General features: G+C 40.8%; 4 protein-coding genes across 5 annotated transcripts in view; all 4 read right to left on the bottom strand.

Annotated features, from left to right (window-relative positions):
* The window catches only part of lcp2b (lymphocyte cytosolic protein 2b), a 5262-nt gene extending 2473 nt beyond the window's left edge, over nucleotides 1-2789 (bottom strand). The window contains 8 exon segments of the mRNA XM_084938610.1: nucleotides 1-45; nucleotides 633-822; nucleotides 1598-1641; nucleotides 1732-1757; nucleotides 1858-1920; nucleotides 2121-2167; nucleotides 2273-2335; nucleotides 2635-2789. The exon segment at nucleotides 1-45 is cut by the window's left edge and continues 57 nt beyond it. Coding sequence (XP_084794736.1) covers nucleotides 1-45; nucleotides 633-822; nucleotides 1598-1641; nucleotides 1732-1757; nucleotides 1858-1920; nucleotides 2121-2167; nucleotides 2273-2335; nucleotides 2635-2712 — 556 coding nt within the window. The 5' untranslated portion in view covers nucleotides 2713-2789.
* Nucleotides 2790-4964: 2175 nt separating this feature from the next.
* On the bottom strand, nucleotides 4965-7136 carry LOC146392111 (protein Wnt-8-like). Its single transcript, XM_084941768.1, has 6 exons — nucleotides 6880-7136; nucleotides 6739-6772; nucleotides 6497-6626; nucleotides 5882-6007; nucleotides 5651-5793; nucleotides 4965-5554 (listed from the first exon to the last, which is right to left on the bottom strand). The coding sequence occupies exons 1-6, from the start codon at nucleotides 6939-6941 to the stop codon at nucleotides 5006-5008; spliced, it is 1044 nt and encodes a 347-aa protein (XP_084797894.1). The 5' UTR covers nucleotides 6942-7136; the 3' UTR covers nucleotides 4965-5005.
* Nucleotides 7137-7232: 96 nt separating this feature from the next.
* Nucleotides 7233-13616, bottom strand: LOC146392110 (protein Wnt-8a-like). Of its 2 annotated transcripts, XM_084941747.1 has the most exons (6): nucleotides 9270-13616; nucleotides 9124-9157; nucleotides 8867-9005; nucleotides 8546-8671; nucleotides 8298-8440; nucleotides 7233-8159 (listed from the first exon to the last, which is right to left on the bottom strand). In XM_084941747.1, exons 1-6 carry the CDS (start codon nucleotides 9494-9496, stop codon nucleotides 7602-7604), a joined length of 1227 nt encoding a protein of 408 aa, XP_084797873.1. In that variant the 5' UTR covers nucleotides 9497-13616; the 3' UTR covers nucleotides 7233-7601. The 2 variants fall into 2 exon arrangements, with proteins under 2 accessions (XP_084797873.1, XP_084797881.1); XM_084941755.1 differs by having other exon boundaries at nucleotides 9124-13616.
* A 94-nt stretch (nucleotides 13617-13710) lies between these two features.
* tmsb2 (thymosin beta 2) lies at nucleotides 13711-15703 on the bottom strand. Its single transcript, XM_084941782.1, has 3 exons — nucleotides 15563-15703; nucleotides 14432-14536; nucleotides 13711-14163 (listed from the first exon to the last, which is right to left on the bottom strand). The coding sequence occupies exons 2-3, from the start codon at nucleotides 14529-14531 to the stop codon at nucleotides 14126-14128; spliced, it is 138 nt and encodes a 45-aa protein (XP_084797908.1). The 5' UTR covers nucleotides 14532-14536; nucleotides 15563-15703; the 3' UTR covers nucleotides 13711-14125.
* Nucleotides 15704-16019: the final 316 nt, after the last annotated feature.

The raw sequence follows: 16019 nt of genomic DNA, 5'->3' as shown, positions 1-16019 counted from the left end.
GAGGTTTGAAGGTTCTTTGAGAGAGTGGTGGATCAGGAAGAGGCTCTGCACACATGTTATCATACATTCAGGACACATTAATGCCAGTTCTGGTTTCAAAGCATACTAGGTAAAGGAGGAGCAGGAGAATTAGCTACTTCCAAAAAATATAATAAATAAATCAAATAGTCAAACCTCAGAAGAAATTGTACAGTGTAGGTAGGTAGGCATAACATGCTGCATAAAATTCTCATCACAGAAACCTGTGGCAGAGCTACATTTTCAGTGCTACAGCCTCAAAAAAAAAAAAAAAAAGCTGCATAATAATGTTAGCAAACCACAAATTTGAAGCCATTCCTCTTTTTACCAGTGAGTCACACTAGTCAAAGCAAATGTCACTGATTGGTGCCACAGTCTTGAGTCAGCCTGGGGGTAAAGTGTCTATTTTGTTTGGCTTGAAATTAGTCTTTGTTTTTGTCAGTCTTGTCTCAGACTAATCTCTGAGCAAAAATAAGGCTGCTCTACCCATACAGACAGGTCTAGTATAGTCTAGTATCTCTGTGAAAGTGTCCCCAATTCATATAGGCACTGAGATGCTTTCATATATAACTGCATTTCTTTATACAGTATTATTCTGAATTGCTCTCCTTTACCTCTTTGACAGTTTGGAGGTTTTGGCCCTCGGGGGGGTCTTGGAGGCTTCGCTAGGTCTCCAGCAGCAGGCTGCTTGTACTTTGCTTCACTTGTCTTGTCCTGTCCTGGTTGTTGCTCAACTACACTGCAGTTGTAATTCTCTGCTTCGTGTTCTGGACCCTCATAGATTGGATCATCGCTTTCATTGTCCTTACCGCAGCCCGGACATGTGATACAAGCAGAGCACATGAGTGCAACTCATAACAAAAGCAACTTTTTAAAAAAATTTCACATGACGTATTAGGTGCGTAATTAAGCTGTTAGGTGCATACGTACAATTGCTTGTTAAAACAAATATCAACTTGGTAATCACGTTTACAGCAGTGCATTTAGGTATGCAAACATCTTGAAAGCCACCTGCTGAATGTGGCATGATTGTTATCGCCTTGTCTGAATATTTCAGAAACTGATGAACCTTTGGGTTTTTCCCTCACAACCGGATAAAGGATTTACAGAAAATGGTCAAAAGAGAAAATATGAAGTAAGTGGAATGTCCGAGTTCAGAATGGTAACTAACTCAGCAGTAATTCGATACAACCAAGTTATGCAAAACAGCATCCCTGAACACACAGCACATTGAAGCAGATGGGCTGCAGGAGAAGAAGACGACTCCTGTCAACTAAGAACAGGAAACTGAGGCAACAGTTCACACATGGTCATCAAAGTCAGGCAGTAGAAGATTGGAAAAACATCTAGTTTGGCTGCTGCACCACGTCACAAAGCTCAGATCCTCTCAAACTCAACGGTTAGAATCAGAACCAACAACTGCAAAATGCCATCGTGTAAACATGGACTAAAATCTCTGAGGAATGTTTCCAGCACTTTGATGAATCTATGCCACAAATATTAAGTGATTCTGAAAGCAAAAGGGGGTCCAACGAGCAAGCAAGGTGTGCCTAATGAAGTGGCTAGTGTATTTACTTACGAACTCATCAGATTCCCAAACATCTTCTTCTTGTACAAATACTGTAATGAAATAAATTGTAAAAAGAGGACAGTGAAGCCTTACGAAAGATGGTAGCACAATGTTACAGACACGGTTGAACTGACCTTTATCTTGTTTCGGATACTTCAGTGGTTTTGATCTGGACAAAAAAAACCAGACAGGTTTTTTTTGATGTTCGGTGAGCAACTGTTTTAGAGTCAGCTGAAGATATAAATAGTGTATGTAGTTTACGCTCTTACTTGTGACTAGTAGCCTTCTTGCGCTCTTCTTTGTTGATTTCAGTTTGTATCTTAGTAATTACTCTATAAAGGTGCAGCACAGAGACAAGTAAAATATTATCAAAATGGTAAGTATCACTATATTATTTATTAATTTAGGGTCCAAAATACTTAATACAAAAAAACATGCAACCAATCAATATAATGAACCTTTTCATGTCTTCAGAGATGTTAATTGTTGGGTAATTTGTCAGTATAAGAAATACACTTTCAGTTAGACTCACGGGACAAAGAGGCAGGGGAACACTTGCAGATCACACTCTGTCATATTCTACATGACATGGATTTGGAGATCATGAAAGTCAGATTTATTGTGATTTCAGAATAATAACAAATGAAATGTTACACACACACACACACACACACACACACTTACCATAAACTGTGCTCCATCTATGCTGCTCTTTGTCACTACTCTGTCACAGCCTGGCACTTTAAGCTGAGAGGAGAGTGAAGCTTTAAGCACATTTAAACCATGCAAGTTTTCTTGTGTGTTTGGTGTTTTCCTTAAATTAGCGTGAAATGCTACTTTTTAGATAAGGTGTTACCAACTAAAACAAGGCGTGAATGAAAAAGCAGGAAATATATATTTTTCTTGGTTAAAAACTGATCTTTTGTTTTTGCTAATTATGCAGTCGTGCTTATCAGATGTTCATAAATAATGTTAATCAAGAGACTACAGTACTTGGAAGGTATAAACATCTCTACTTTCACCTTCAAACTAGTTTTAATACTCACCTTCCGCATGTAGTCTGCTAGAGTTTGGGGATTCCATCCCATCACCTCTGCTTTTGAGGGAACGTTAGAAAAATTCATTCTTGTCTGTCGTGAATGATAACTTACACTTGATAACACAGTGACTTTACTTGCCAGCCATCATCTTACTCATCACTGTGAAATGATCAGTCTAAAATTACCCCTGCTTAAGCACACTTTAAGCATGCATGTGTTTTTTTTTATTCTCTCACCTATTGTGTAAGAGAGTAAAAGGCTTCTGTGGTCAGAAAGCTATGAATAGAGCATGCATGCACTGCAAATGGTAGATCTGTAAACACAGAGGCTGTTGATTTCATTTCTAACACATGGTTAAGTCTGCTCAAACTTGTTTGTCAATTTTTAATGGACAGCAGACTTGCAAACTCGGGATAGATACTGATGCTTGGATTGTAGATGTTGCGTCTCACATTGTGAGATATATATATATATATATATATATATATATATGCTTTTATTACCATTTTACAACCAAAAATACCAGTCTTATTGTTGGTTGTGTTCGGTCTTTTTTCCCACCTGCAGCTTGTGTGAGACCTCTTGGTATCTCACACCCTGGTGATAGAGGAGGGCAGCAATGAGAAGGGGTGATCAATCACGCTCTGACCCCCCTGAGCCACTCTGGGAGAATACACAAGTTCCCTGGGGGGTCCTTGTGGCAGAACCCCCTACCTCTGTTTTCTTCTTTTATCCTGAATTGGAAACATACCCCTGTGACATGTAACTGCCACCAAATGTGTTATAAATAATAAAAAGTGATGGGTCAATGTAAGTTCTTCCTTAAAAAAAAGATTCCTTTACTGAGTCTAAAATGTTTGAAATGCTAAAATCATAAAACTCCTGCAAGATAAAGAAATGCAGTTTAGTGGGTGAAAAAATGTCGAATGCAGGGTCTGCTCAGGGGCATCTCACTTGTAGAGTGAATCCAAGCACAGCTGAGCATCATATGGGAACAATATGGCACCAGTAATGTATTCACTGGAGAGCAGAGATAAAGCGTGAGGGCCTCCAGTGGGGCAAAACCTTCATTAACGCACAGCAGGACAGCATGGGAAATACGGGACATCCCTGGAGGGGAAACAGACAAATGGGAAGTGTGGGAGGGAGCGTTTCAGGTCGGTGAGAGTGTTATTTGTTTGCTTCTGCAGCCAGGAATTTAACTTGATGTTATGCTTCTTTGATCCTTGGTTGTGTTAGAACCCAATTTTGTCCCAAAACAGTACATAAGCTAACAGTAGTCTGTTTATTTGTAGAGTTGTGTAACTGTTTGCCACAGTGTTTGTGTTTAGATTTAATATGACATGCCTAATTTCACATTGCAAACATGGGTGAAACTGAAAAAGTGGAATGCATTTGCTGTTTTGCCCCAGGTCTCGGGGCTTTATGATGTAGAGACACCAGATAGTCTGATAATTCATGTCAGAATTTCTCACTTATCTCTGTGTTTTTATTGGTGCAACAGTAACTGGTCTGTAAAGATAGTGAAACAGACCTGTCACCAGACCCGTAACTGTTAACATTCCCTCCCCCTCCGCCTTCCCCTCCAGCCATGGACCCCCTGAAGAAGGTAATATCCATGCCATCAGTCATTTAGTGGAATCAGTGGCAGATTTATGACACATCCAGCTGAGAGGCAAGGTTTTGGAGATACAGGGGGTACAGGAGAGAAGGAAGATGGCTCCTTTAAAAACTGACAAGCCAGCAGAGATAGATCTAATACTAATACCTAATTACTTGAAAATGATAAGATTAGAAATCATCTTGCTTTTCAGGAAAAAAAAGTGAGTCATGCTTTTATATAAGTGTCTGATTGCATATACAAGATCCATGTAACAGCGAATAAACACCAGGCTTTAGCTTTACTGTGTTGAGACACATTTGCATTCCATTTGGAATGTGACAAAGACTAGCTTGGGCAATGGTGTCGCCGATTACCAACCAAACACTGTAACTTGAATGGTGGAAGCGCTTCCCTAATTTGTCTTTCAAAGGCTCTTTGCTCTTTGAATAAAAATCAATCCACATTGACATCAAAGTGGTGGCGGATAAACGCTGGATCGACACCTCACTGTGGCGTAAGCTGCACGATGTTATCCCTGTAATCCCCCTTTTAAAATGCATGCAGTTGATTCTTATTATGCGCGTGCGCGGTGTCAGAAACTCTGGTGGCCCTCTTCTAGAGAAAAACTGAAATTGTAGATAAATATGTTTAGAAGTTCTTTTTTTACATTTTTATTTTAATTACAACATTCTTAATAAATAGACACTAGGATATTATACACGAAAAAGGGGGGGGGGGGAGTGCAAACAGACAAATCCATAAACGCAGTCGTTTTCATTTGGGTCCACGATCTCTTCGTTTTCCATCACCACCGTCCTTCCTGCCGCACACGTGTTTGACTGTAACGTGGGCGCAGTCCTCGCAGTGCACCTTACAGCACCAGTGGAATTTGCAGTTACAGCTACTCATCACCTCCATGCGCTTTTCTTCCACTCTCAGGCCGCATTCGTGACACAGCCTGCGGCAGCTCCTTCTTTCCCCTTGCGTCAAGCCCTGTCCGTGCAGCAGACACTCCCTGCCCTCCGTGCCGTGCGCCCCCAAGCTGGCGTTCTTCCTGCAGTAGTCTGGAGAGTCCTGTAGGTAGATGAGCTCTGACTGAGCGATGCTGCCGAGCGCGTCCATGATGGCACCTTGGATATCCGCGCTGTTACCGGCGTTCATGCGCTTTTGGTCGATGTCCAGCTTTTCAGCGTGACTGTACTTGATCCTCAAGTAATTGCCCACGGCTCTGAAATCGGACAGCTGTGTCCAGCAGGTTTTGACACTGCAGCTCTCAGACATTCCGTGGCATCTGCAGATACGCGTCATTGTGTCTTTCACGGCCTGTTGGAAACAAGGTTCTGTTAACGGCTGCTGATGCCTTAGCGCTGAGTGATGAAGGGTTAGTAAAGAAGTGCGTGTCGTTTGAAAATAACTCACCAATCGGCCAGCCGCGTTGTTGTGGAGGTTGACAGCAGCCCTAGAGTCCTGACCCGTCTCTTCCGCATCCACGTACTCTTTGGAAATCCTCTCTCCAAACTCCACGTTAGCACTGCAGCCACCCCACAACCATCCGCGACCGCCTGCACGACACAGTTTTGAATACTTAAAGATAATTAATTAAGAACTTGCATGTTGACAAATGGCGCTGTAACTCGTACGTTGACTCACCAAGCTTTCCGTTCTTTGAACCATCGCAGCCACAGTTTTCGAGTTCACCAAGACTGCAGTTCCTGGTCAGAGTGTACATGACCCCTGCTGAACTGATAGCATGAACGAAAGCCGTTTCTCTGGTGGCTGAATGAGAGGAAACATACAAGGTCTACTGCCACAGCCTCTTATAGGAGAATACATAACCAGCATTGACTAATAACGTGTAGAATGTTGCATTGTTTTTATTATAACTGTGATAATCAAGGCCACACTACAAAGGTACAAAGAAAAATAAAGTGGTATAAAGGTCAACATGTCCAAAGGTCACCAACTAAATCAGCATCAAAAACATGAAAAATAGATACAGGTCCACATCCAGGGGTGTGAGTGTGCATATTCAAGCACGGGTAAAAGAGTATTTTAAAGACAGGTCTCCCAGGGGCGTCTCAGAGATTGCAACAAGTCTAACAATAGTTCTATAAAGATATTTTAATTGATTTAATTGCTTTAATTAACACATAAAAAGCATAGAAACACTGGAAATTAGTTTTTGCCAGGAAAATCTGGGAAAACCAATCATTTGGTTGGAAATACCAAATAAAACTTGAGGCTCAATAGAAAAACAATAACTACCTCGTTTCAGTCCTTTAAGCTGGGTTGCGCTGTCGGGGCAGTTCCATCTATCCCAGGCAAACTGGCGTTTGCACTCCTCGACGCCAATCTGTGTGCCCACTTGCACGCTCTTTGCGTAGGTGAGATAGTCCTGCAGAAGAGGCAGTGACAGTCTGTCCTTTATTTTGTTTTTATTACATTTGAAATGTGGAAAAAAAATGTTGCCACAATAAAAGCAATCAAATAGATATATATGTATATACCTTTGACCCCGTCATCAGAAAATTGCTTGCGACCCTGAGAACAATAATAATAATAATAATAATAATAATAAAAGTCATATAATTCTGTCTTCTGTTCACTTATTTTAAAGCATGCATGCAACTAGTGTATACATGTCTTACCAAGCGTATCCAGGATTGATTCTACACGAAACAAACAGCAGCCAAAAAATTGATTGCGCCATCTTCACCTATCCCTTTATCGTTATCCTGCTTATAGAGATGTAGGTATTTTGACCCCGTGTGCTGCAGCTTTGTCCTTTACTTGACTGAGGACCAAATAAGTCTTGTTCTTTGTCTTAGAGACCCGAGAAAGCTGATTGGGTGACTGGTTCAGGAGACGCCTATTCGCACTTCAAAGGTTGGCATTAGGAAGTAATTTATTTACTTCCCAAAGACTGTACGACACCAAGGCATCCGCATATAAGAGTAAAAGACTCAGAATTTTACCACCGACAAACTGGGAGGCAGTTACGTGTAATGTATAAAAATATTTATTATTTTAAATAATTATTAGGTAGACTTTTAAATATTAAACCAATTTCAGTAGTCACACGTGATAAACAGCGAACAAACATCCTCGGAACTCCCAAGTTCCCAACACTGCTACTGTTGCTCCAATGCTTGGAGATTTTGGTCCACAAGACAAAATTTGACATATACACATTCCATTCAAAACTAAAGGGGGGAAAGGTGCTTTAAAGGACTTAAGCTAAAAATTTAAATAACATTCATGTGCTGCAGAATAATTTCTCATGTAGTTCGTAAATATAAAACTGGTTAATATGATGAAAATCATATTTATCGAATAATGTGAAGAGTTCAAATTTTGCAAGAGATCCCAGTCATTGTTGATGCGCACTGTTCCTGCCTTTTTTGTTCTTTTTCCTCCCACTTTTGTGCGCACAAAAGTATTTGGCTACAACTCGCTTGCATTTTTCACACTTGACTGTGCAACACCAGTGAAATTTGCAGTTGCAGCTGGTGAAAACCTCTGTGCGCTTCTTCACCACTTTTAGGCCGCATTCATTGCACAATCTGCGGCAGCTATTTTTCTCCCACTCGGACATGTTCTTGTCCTCCTTAAAGCACTCCCGTCCCTCTGTACCGTGGAGTCCGAGGGTCTGGTTCTTGACGCAGTAATTTGGAGAACTCTCCAGGTAAATGAGTTCCGTTGTAGCGACGCTCAAAAAAGTGTGAGTGACTGCGTCTCGGTTGTCCGCGCTGTTCCCTGCTCTCGCCGCTTTCTTGTCCATTTCCAGTTCCTTTGCATGTTTGTACTTCATCTTCAAGTAGTTGCCCACTTCTCTGAAATCGGCCATCTGCATCCAGCAGGTTTGGATGGTGCAGCTTCCAGATACTCCGTGACATTTGCAGGCTTTCCTCATGGTTGCTTTGATTGCCTGCCGAGAGCACAAACGTTTTACCAAAAAATAAACAGAAAGCCAAACAAAAACAACGATCTCGTTTTTCATTTATTACGCTGTGTCAGAACACTATTGACATCAAAAAACGTCAATAATATTAAGATCAAATCTTACCAGTCTGCCTGCCTTGTTGTTATGTAAGTTGACCGCTGCGCGCGAGTCATGCCCATCTTCCAGCGCGTCCACAAACTGTTTGGAGATCTTCTCCCCAAAAGCCACATTGTCACTGCATCCTCCCCAAATCCACCCTACACCGCCTGAGACAAATTAGCACATGACGTTATTTCGCTGCAGGAATACAAGCCAATTTAGAAATCGCTTACTGTAACCGCGGATAGAATGCTCATGGAATACATGTTTACCCGGCTGTCCAATTTTGGAGTCATCGCAGCCGCAGTTGTCAAAGTCCCCAGCCGTACAGTTCTTGGTGAGCGTGTACATCACTCCTGCAGCGCTGATGGCATGGACGAAAGAAGTTTCCCTTGTGGCTATAAATAACAAACAAAGAAATCCGGATTGTTTTACTTGGATAGCCAGTTTGGCACGATTAATGCGTAACTGATGAGTTCTAGTTTTGTGCGTGAAAAGCATTTTACGCACAGGCGCATCAAGATCGCTGTCAAGAAAGCGCACGACCACACTAATTTTAGTTGCCATAGATTTGATCCAAAAAGAGTTCTTACCACTCCGCATGCCGTTGTGTGGGGACAAAGAAAGCGTGTTCTCTGGACAGTTCCACTTCTCCAAAGCGAATTGGCGTTTACACTCTTGTATCCCACTCTGTGCGCCAACTCGCACGCTGTTGGCATAGGTCAGATAGGCCTTGGATGAGAAAGGAAAGGAAGTTATGAATATTAATGTTAGTGCTAATTACATAGAATTTGGCTGGAAGGAACAGCTTTTACGCAGCACTCATTCTTAAAATCTTAAACGGTATTACCTTAGGTCCAGTCATCAAGAAATTATTCATGGTCCTGTAGAGGGGGAAAAGATAGCTATGTTAAACCTGTAAGTTATTTTACCAATTGCAAACCCATAGAAACTATAGCATTTAAAACTTTCTTCACGAGAGAAAAAAGGACATACCAAGCAGACGACAGCTGAAAAAGACAACACAGGAACAGAACCAAGACTGCAGAGAAATTCAGTGGTTGCATAGCGTGTGTATTCCAAGCAGAGGCTAGTGTGACGTATTCCAGATGTGAGCGCCAAGAAAAGAAGGAGGCGACTGAAGTTTGTCGCCCTACTCGGCGCTCATGATATTTATATGGTCGTGCCCCCTTTGACAGACAGATTTGTCCAGCAAGTAACATTTTACTGTGAAATGCGTCAACGACATTGGCTGGGGCTTCCCATGGACAAATAGGAACTGTCGGTGCATAAGTGCACTTCAAAGAAGCAACGCAGACGAATTCACCTGTTGTTCCCAGGCTCTGATGCTAATTATAAAAACAAAGTATATGCATGGATTTAAAGTATATGTATGTGTGTCAGTATATGTGAATCCATATGAGCACTACGTATAGAATAATTAAACCCATCTTCTAATAATTCCCCGGATTTGGAGACATTTAAGAATAAAAGTATTATTTTAGACTAATAGAAGATCATTATTCACACAAAAAGTAATCTCTGTATGGGTTCATTGTGATGATTATTGTTCATCTTCATACATATGCACACAAATCGAAGATAGCTTAGCTAAAAGATAATATAAATAAAATCACTGGAACTCTGTTCTGGATGCTGAATCGCGAGGCTTGTTGTGTAGTTGAAACATTTGGGAGATGGCACCAGTATCCCATGGGGACACTGGGTACTACAAAGCCTTACAGCTTTTCAGGAGTGACAGTATATAGTCATGTAAATACCGCCTCACACATCGGCGAAATTGGCACCGTTGTGATAATAGGATAATAGATGTTTCCCTGGGAAACAACTTGGTGCGAAAACAGTCTGGGATTTACACGAGTAAAGACACATAAGACACGTAAGGGCTATGACAATTAAAATGTAGCATTGCAAGGTCATTTTATTTCATATGTTTAGTTTGACTTTTGATCAAATATTAAAAAACTGTAAGTTGTATGTAGGCTTAAGCATTGGATGATCCTTTCAGGCTGATCACGTTTAATCCCGCTGATTCGCTTTCTCGCTTTAGCCCACATAATCATGTCCCTCATCAAGGAATCATCACCACCAGTTTCTGTCTTTTCATACTTTTACTTGCGACTTGGACAGCGGACTTGTCAGATCCCCTTTAAGCCACTCAAAATCCCTTAAAACAACAATTCACTCAGCCTGCACAAAAAGCGGAGAGGTGTAGGTGTCGATAATCCCCACTAATTAGATATCAGCTAAGGTCGTGACTGAAACCTACAGCTCCCCTCCTCACCCCACCCCCGGTCTGACTTACTCTCAAAAAGTTGAGAATAGTAGAGAACAGCTTAAGCCAATAGGGAACCTTTAACGATATTAATGGATTTACTGATAGAAACAATCAATCTGGGCGTGTCTACATGACGACATAAGTATCGAAACTGTCAGGACTACAGATCAGGACAAAACACCGGGCTTATTGGGGGACATTTTAAACGAATATTGCAGGGAGCACATAGAAAATTTCTTTTATTTTTTTTTACCCACCACCTTACACACTTTGGGAGTGAGAACGTGTTGCACACGCGTACCTTTTTAAGTAATTGACTGTGGTGAAGTGAATAGTGAAGTGAATATGCATTAGTAAAACTGAGCTAAAATAAATTTCGGACACACGAGACCAGTGAGCGTCGGTGAATGGCTTGCAGTGTGAAGTACGAGAAGAGGGTCTATCAGGACTCGGGAGGTGACAAGTTTGACAGGCGGAGGCAGGGTGGCAGGAGCAACACCCGCAAGCGGAGATTTGGGGTTATAAATCACTGATATTGAGTTTAGGGTGGGTTTACTGGTCATTTTTGGTGTCACCGTAATGTTTACTGAATAATTCTGAACATCAATTTAGAAGTCAAAACATAGCTGTAACCAGTGCCTTTACAGGAATATTGGGAATGAAATTATTTTTCACAGCATACTCAGTTTTACGTTTTTTTTCTTCCAACGCAGGTGATGCAATCAAATCTAACAATACAAATCATTACGTGCTATTGTAACGGTCCATACCCCCACCCCCATAGCGCTATTTCTGTCAACTGCTCCATTTACCTTTAATATTTAAAATGAAACAATCATTTCAACAGGACAAAATGCTGTCAGTTAAAACAATACATATACTACGACTGTGGATACATTAACGAAACTGTCAGCTTTGTTGACTGACTTTTTCTCCAATTTTAGTTGATTCACCGAGCTCAGCAGCAGACGTTAGGCGTTTAAGAGTCTATAAATATGTGAAAATGCTGGTGTCTTTTATAGAATCATGGTTTGGAAGTCCTAACTTGTGGATGATCGTCAGGTTAGGGATGATCTTTGGACACAGGAGTATGGCTGTTCCGCTATATTAATGCGTCACACTCCTGTGTGCATCATCAAGTGCAAGGGCAACAAACCTTCATAGCAGGGTTTTCTAAGTGAGGCATGTCCCATACAGCAGTCCCAGAGCATAACTGCAATTCAACAAAGTTGAAATGGAAGCTGCAGATCTCACCATAGCAGGGAATTCTGACGTTGATTATCAGACCTGTGTTTAACATTGCTTAGAAATGTTTGTAGGGTTTTTTTTTCTGTCTCCTGTAAAAATCTTACACTCTCAATTCTCTTCATTTTGCATTTATTTAGTTAGTGGTAGTTTTCACACTGAAACCGCAGTGCTTGATTAGATCATCCCTCTGTACACTGTCACAAATGGAAGCGTGAACATCAGCTTTCTGATTTTTTTTGACCATGTGGACATACATTTTTATCTTCAAATTATTTTTTAGTTTGTTAGTGACTATTTCTTCAAATGTAGTGCAGTTTGTATTTTTTTTACTTGAAATTTTTGATACTTCTCACTTAATTTCCCCAATCCTTCAAATGGAGTCAGTAAGCGCTTTCTGGAAAACTAGTTTCTTTTACCCACTGGTACTAACATTCACTTAAATCTGGCGCTTACCTTTTAAACTAACAATTAATTATATTCTTTTCTAGAGCCAAGATTGACAGATTGTATTGGTTTAGTCCGACTAACACCATAAAACCTACACTGTTCTATTTATTACATTAGCCTGAACCCCTGAATAGTTAGCACTCGTTTTCTTAAAAAAAAAAAGGCTAAATGAATTATTGTTATGATTATTATAACTGTTTGTTTTTCCTGACAGATTATTTTGTCTATCAGTCAAGTAATAGCAAATAAGACAGGGTAGCCTGAAATGTTAGCCACTGTGATAAACAAATTGGAATAATTTCTAATTCGGAATTATTCTGAATAGTTACTCAATTACTATATTTCTATTTTCAATATTGCTTTGTGTTTGTGTGTGATTAATTTATTATTTAATTTATTAGTTCGTGTTTAACATTACAAGAGTCAGCATAAGGGCATAAACAGACAACACAGCTGCTTAAGGCCTCCACACCACCAGGGGGAGTCTCAAGCTCATTAAATGTCACACAAAACTAGCGGGTAAATGTATGTATATATATTTTTTCATCCGTTTAATATAAATTTTGATCATATAAAACAAAAACAAAAAATAAGGTGAGCTTGGTTTATATTGTATGTAAATCAAAGGCATTATGGTTGGCAGCCTACCTTTAGCTTACTAGTCAGTTATAACAGCCCAGAGAACATGTGCGGTCTTTGTGTTTGGATTATGTTCCTAAATAACGATCATTTTAACATAATGAAAAATATTCTATTAGCTAGTTCTTCGGTGTAAGATAATTGTTATTGCTCAGTAACTAACAGGTGAAAATGTATGTCCTTAATATTTGACTACCATTGTCCCATTATGAAACAGGCCTTTTGTTCTATAGAACAGCCTTATTTTGGAGTCTTTGCTGTTATAATCCAGCATTGTTACACCTCAGTTAGCTCCGTGTTTTAATTTTTAAGACCTGCTTTTACTGCTTGATTAAAATATTTCCTCAGAAGCTTTGCTGAAATATTTTGGAACATAGAAAACAACATCTGCCTATGGTGCTTTCCAGCGCACTATAAGCCACGATAAGGGTTGTGTTAGGTGTACAAAGCAAAAAAAATCAAGCATGGACTATATATTGTTAACGCTGGCGCTTCTGAGGTGGGGGATGGCTTCAGAATCAAATTGTGCTTAAGGCCCCATCGAACCTTGGGCTGATTAGCCACTAGCACTATATTTTCTGATCCCAAACCTTATGCTGGTTTATTGTAATCACATTAACATTAGCACTCTAACATACATTAGTAGGTAAAACATACACCAGTATTATATTACATTTTTTTTCTATATTTTAATGTGTGAGTCATTTGCTTTATTTCTTTGCTTCATAAATACAGTGTGTGTCTGTGTTTGTGATTGTCTTGATTTGCACATCTGTAAAAACGAGACATCAAGATGCACAGGACTGACTGGTTCCATGTCTTCATTTTTATTTCATAAATAAAAGTAAAAAGTTGATTAAGAAAACATCCCACATGATTTAACTTCAATTACTCCCATGTCCATAACCAGCTCCCCACCAGCCCTATAGCCTGGATGCCTGCCTGTCTCTCTGTGCTACATCACTACACCACTTCCCAGTTTGGCAACATTGGAGACATGTTAGCTATACGCTAACAGCACAAGACAGGCACCCAGGCTGGAGTTTTAATATTGGTTACAGAGGCTCCCTTGTGAGGATGCCATATACCCTTAACAGCACCCTGGGGAGCTTAAGAGCACCCATTTCTGAAGACAATGAAAGAGATTCAAATACTGTAATAATCAAAAGAAAGTGCTTTTTGTTGCCGCATCTCAGCTTCTTTTCTTCATGTGCTTGAGTCAAGGTGTGGCATCGCCTTTCCTCTCTTGCTCAATGGCTAGAAAAGAAGAGAGAAACACAACCGTTGGTAGGCTCTTGTTCAGTAAACGTGTGAGAGGATGTTGCTTTTTGATTTTGCTGTGTATAAACTGTGTGATGACATTGCAGCTGTTTGCTTCAGAGCTCCCGCTGGCTGACAATGCGGTCTCTCGATAGCACAGGAAGTGATGATGAGGAGCTACTGACAGTAACAAATGATTGCAGACGACGAAGCCTTTGTGGCTTCAACAGTGATCAGAAACACACGGTGCACAACGAGCACTCACTCTCTTTGGTGGGCAGAGGGTTTTTCTCTTTTGTCTCCGTCTTCTTCAGCTTCGTCTTGTCGAAACGAGCGATCTCGGTCATGTCAGGCTTGTCAGACATTTTGGCTGGCAAAGGTGAGAAAGATACCTGAGCACACACATTTGACCTTTCCTGTCGAGCCTTAAATTGATAATGCAGCATAATGTGATCAAAATCATTGTAGCAATCTGAAAGTTCATCGTAGGAGCCATTAAATCTGTGAAAGCTTTGTCTAGCCTTTAGCATAAGCTCTGCAATGACTGTACATAAAGGGAGTGGCTACTACATGTGCTGCTCAGACTACATCCACATGGATGAACATGGGTGGTGGCTGCCTCCCACACGGCTTCACATTGGCTTCTCCAAAACGTAGATGTAGTCAACATGTGCTTGCTTTCACCCAGCTGTATTTTCTTTCCTTTGTCCCTGATTTTACCTCTCTAAGACTAAAGTCTTTGTTCTCTCCCTCTGCATCATCTCTCTCTCTTTCTCTCTCTCTCACCCTACTGCATCCACCCCTGCAGCCTTGTGGATATAGGCAATGCTCCACAGGCTCCACTGCAGTCTTATTCCTAGGCTAGCCTCAGGTCTGACTAATCTGCCTTTCACAGTCTAGCCCAGTCATGCCTGTCTGAACTGCTGCTTTGTCAGAGTCTTCTGTGCAAATATGACAAGCCCACAAGCCTGCAGCAAGTCATTTACAAACCGAGCATCGGCAATCTCCTCACTAGTGTGAATTTGAATGGGGCCTAGGAAAATCACTTTGACAAAGAAATAGATATGCTTGGCGCACATCCAGAATTTTTATGGCGCACTGAGTCATTTCTTTATCGCCACATGTATATACACTAAGCTTAGCATTAATATTAATATTAGCAGTGATATTCTCACCCTTTCCGATTCATTGTTAAATCCAATTATCCAAACAATTTGTAATATTGTATCTTTATCACTATGACCATCAGCATCCTCAACCTCCCCTTTTCCACATTTTTTTCTGCTGCCATTGCCCATCCAGCCACACCCAATCCTTTGTCTGAGTCCTGGTAAAAAATCAGAACCAAAGAGAAACACAGAAATGAAGAGCATACTAAGAGATGAATCGTTCTTACCGACGTTCCACGAAGCAGTGGGCTAAAATCCACCGGTGGAGAGAGTAGGGAGGGACAGCGATAGAGAGATGGAGAGAAGAGAGCGGCACGGAAGCTGAGTGATTCTGCCGGTGTGTGCACGCCTGCCTGCATCCAGGGTGTGGGTATAAGAGAGAGGGAGGGGAAGAGAGAGAGAGGTGGTGGTGGTGGTGAGAGAATGACTGAGAGCTTGGTCAGCCTCCCTTCATGTCATCAATATTAATGTTCTCAAGGGGAAAAGACTAAAAGGAAAGCAAACACTAACAAGAAACAGCTGTTTTGTGTAGATCATCTAAACTTAAAATGATTAATTATTCATCTAATACAAAGAGTTTGTTATAGATTGCCTTAAACCCTGTTTTGCTGAGTAAGCCGGAGACACAATGCACGAGATGCTAAAAAGGGGAGTCGAGCTGCTTCTATTGCTAAACACGACGAC

Source organism: Perissodus microlepis, chromosome 2 (assembly GCF_051167445.1).
Source record: "Perissodus microlepis isolate ML-2025 ecotype Zambia chromosome 2, ASM5116744v1, whole genome shotgun sequence".
Classification (NCBI taxonomy): domain Eukaryota; kingdom Metazoa; phylum Chordata; class Actinopteri; order Cichliformes; family Cichlidae; genus Perissodus; species Perissodus microlepis.
Note: the sequence above shows the minus strand (reverse complement) of the source record. Positions and strands in the feature narration are given on the sequence as shown.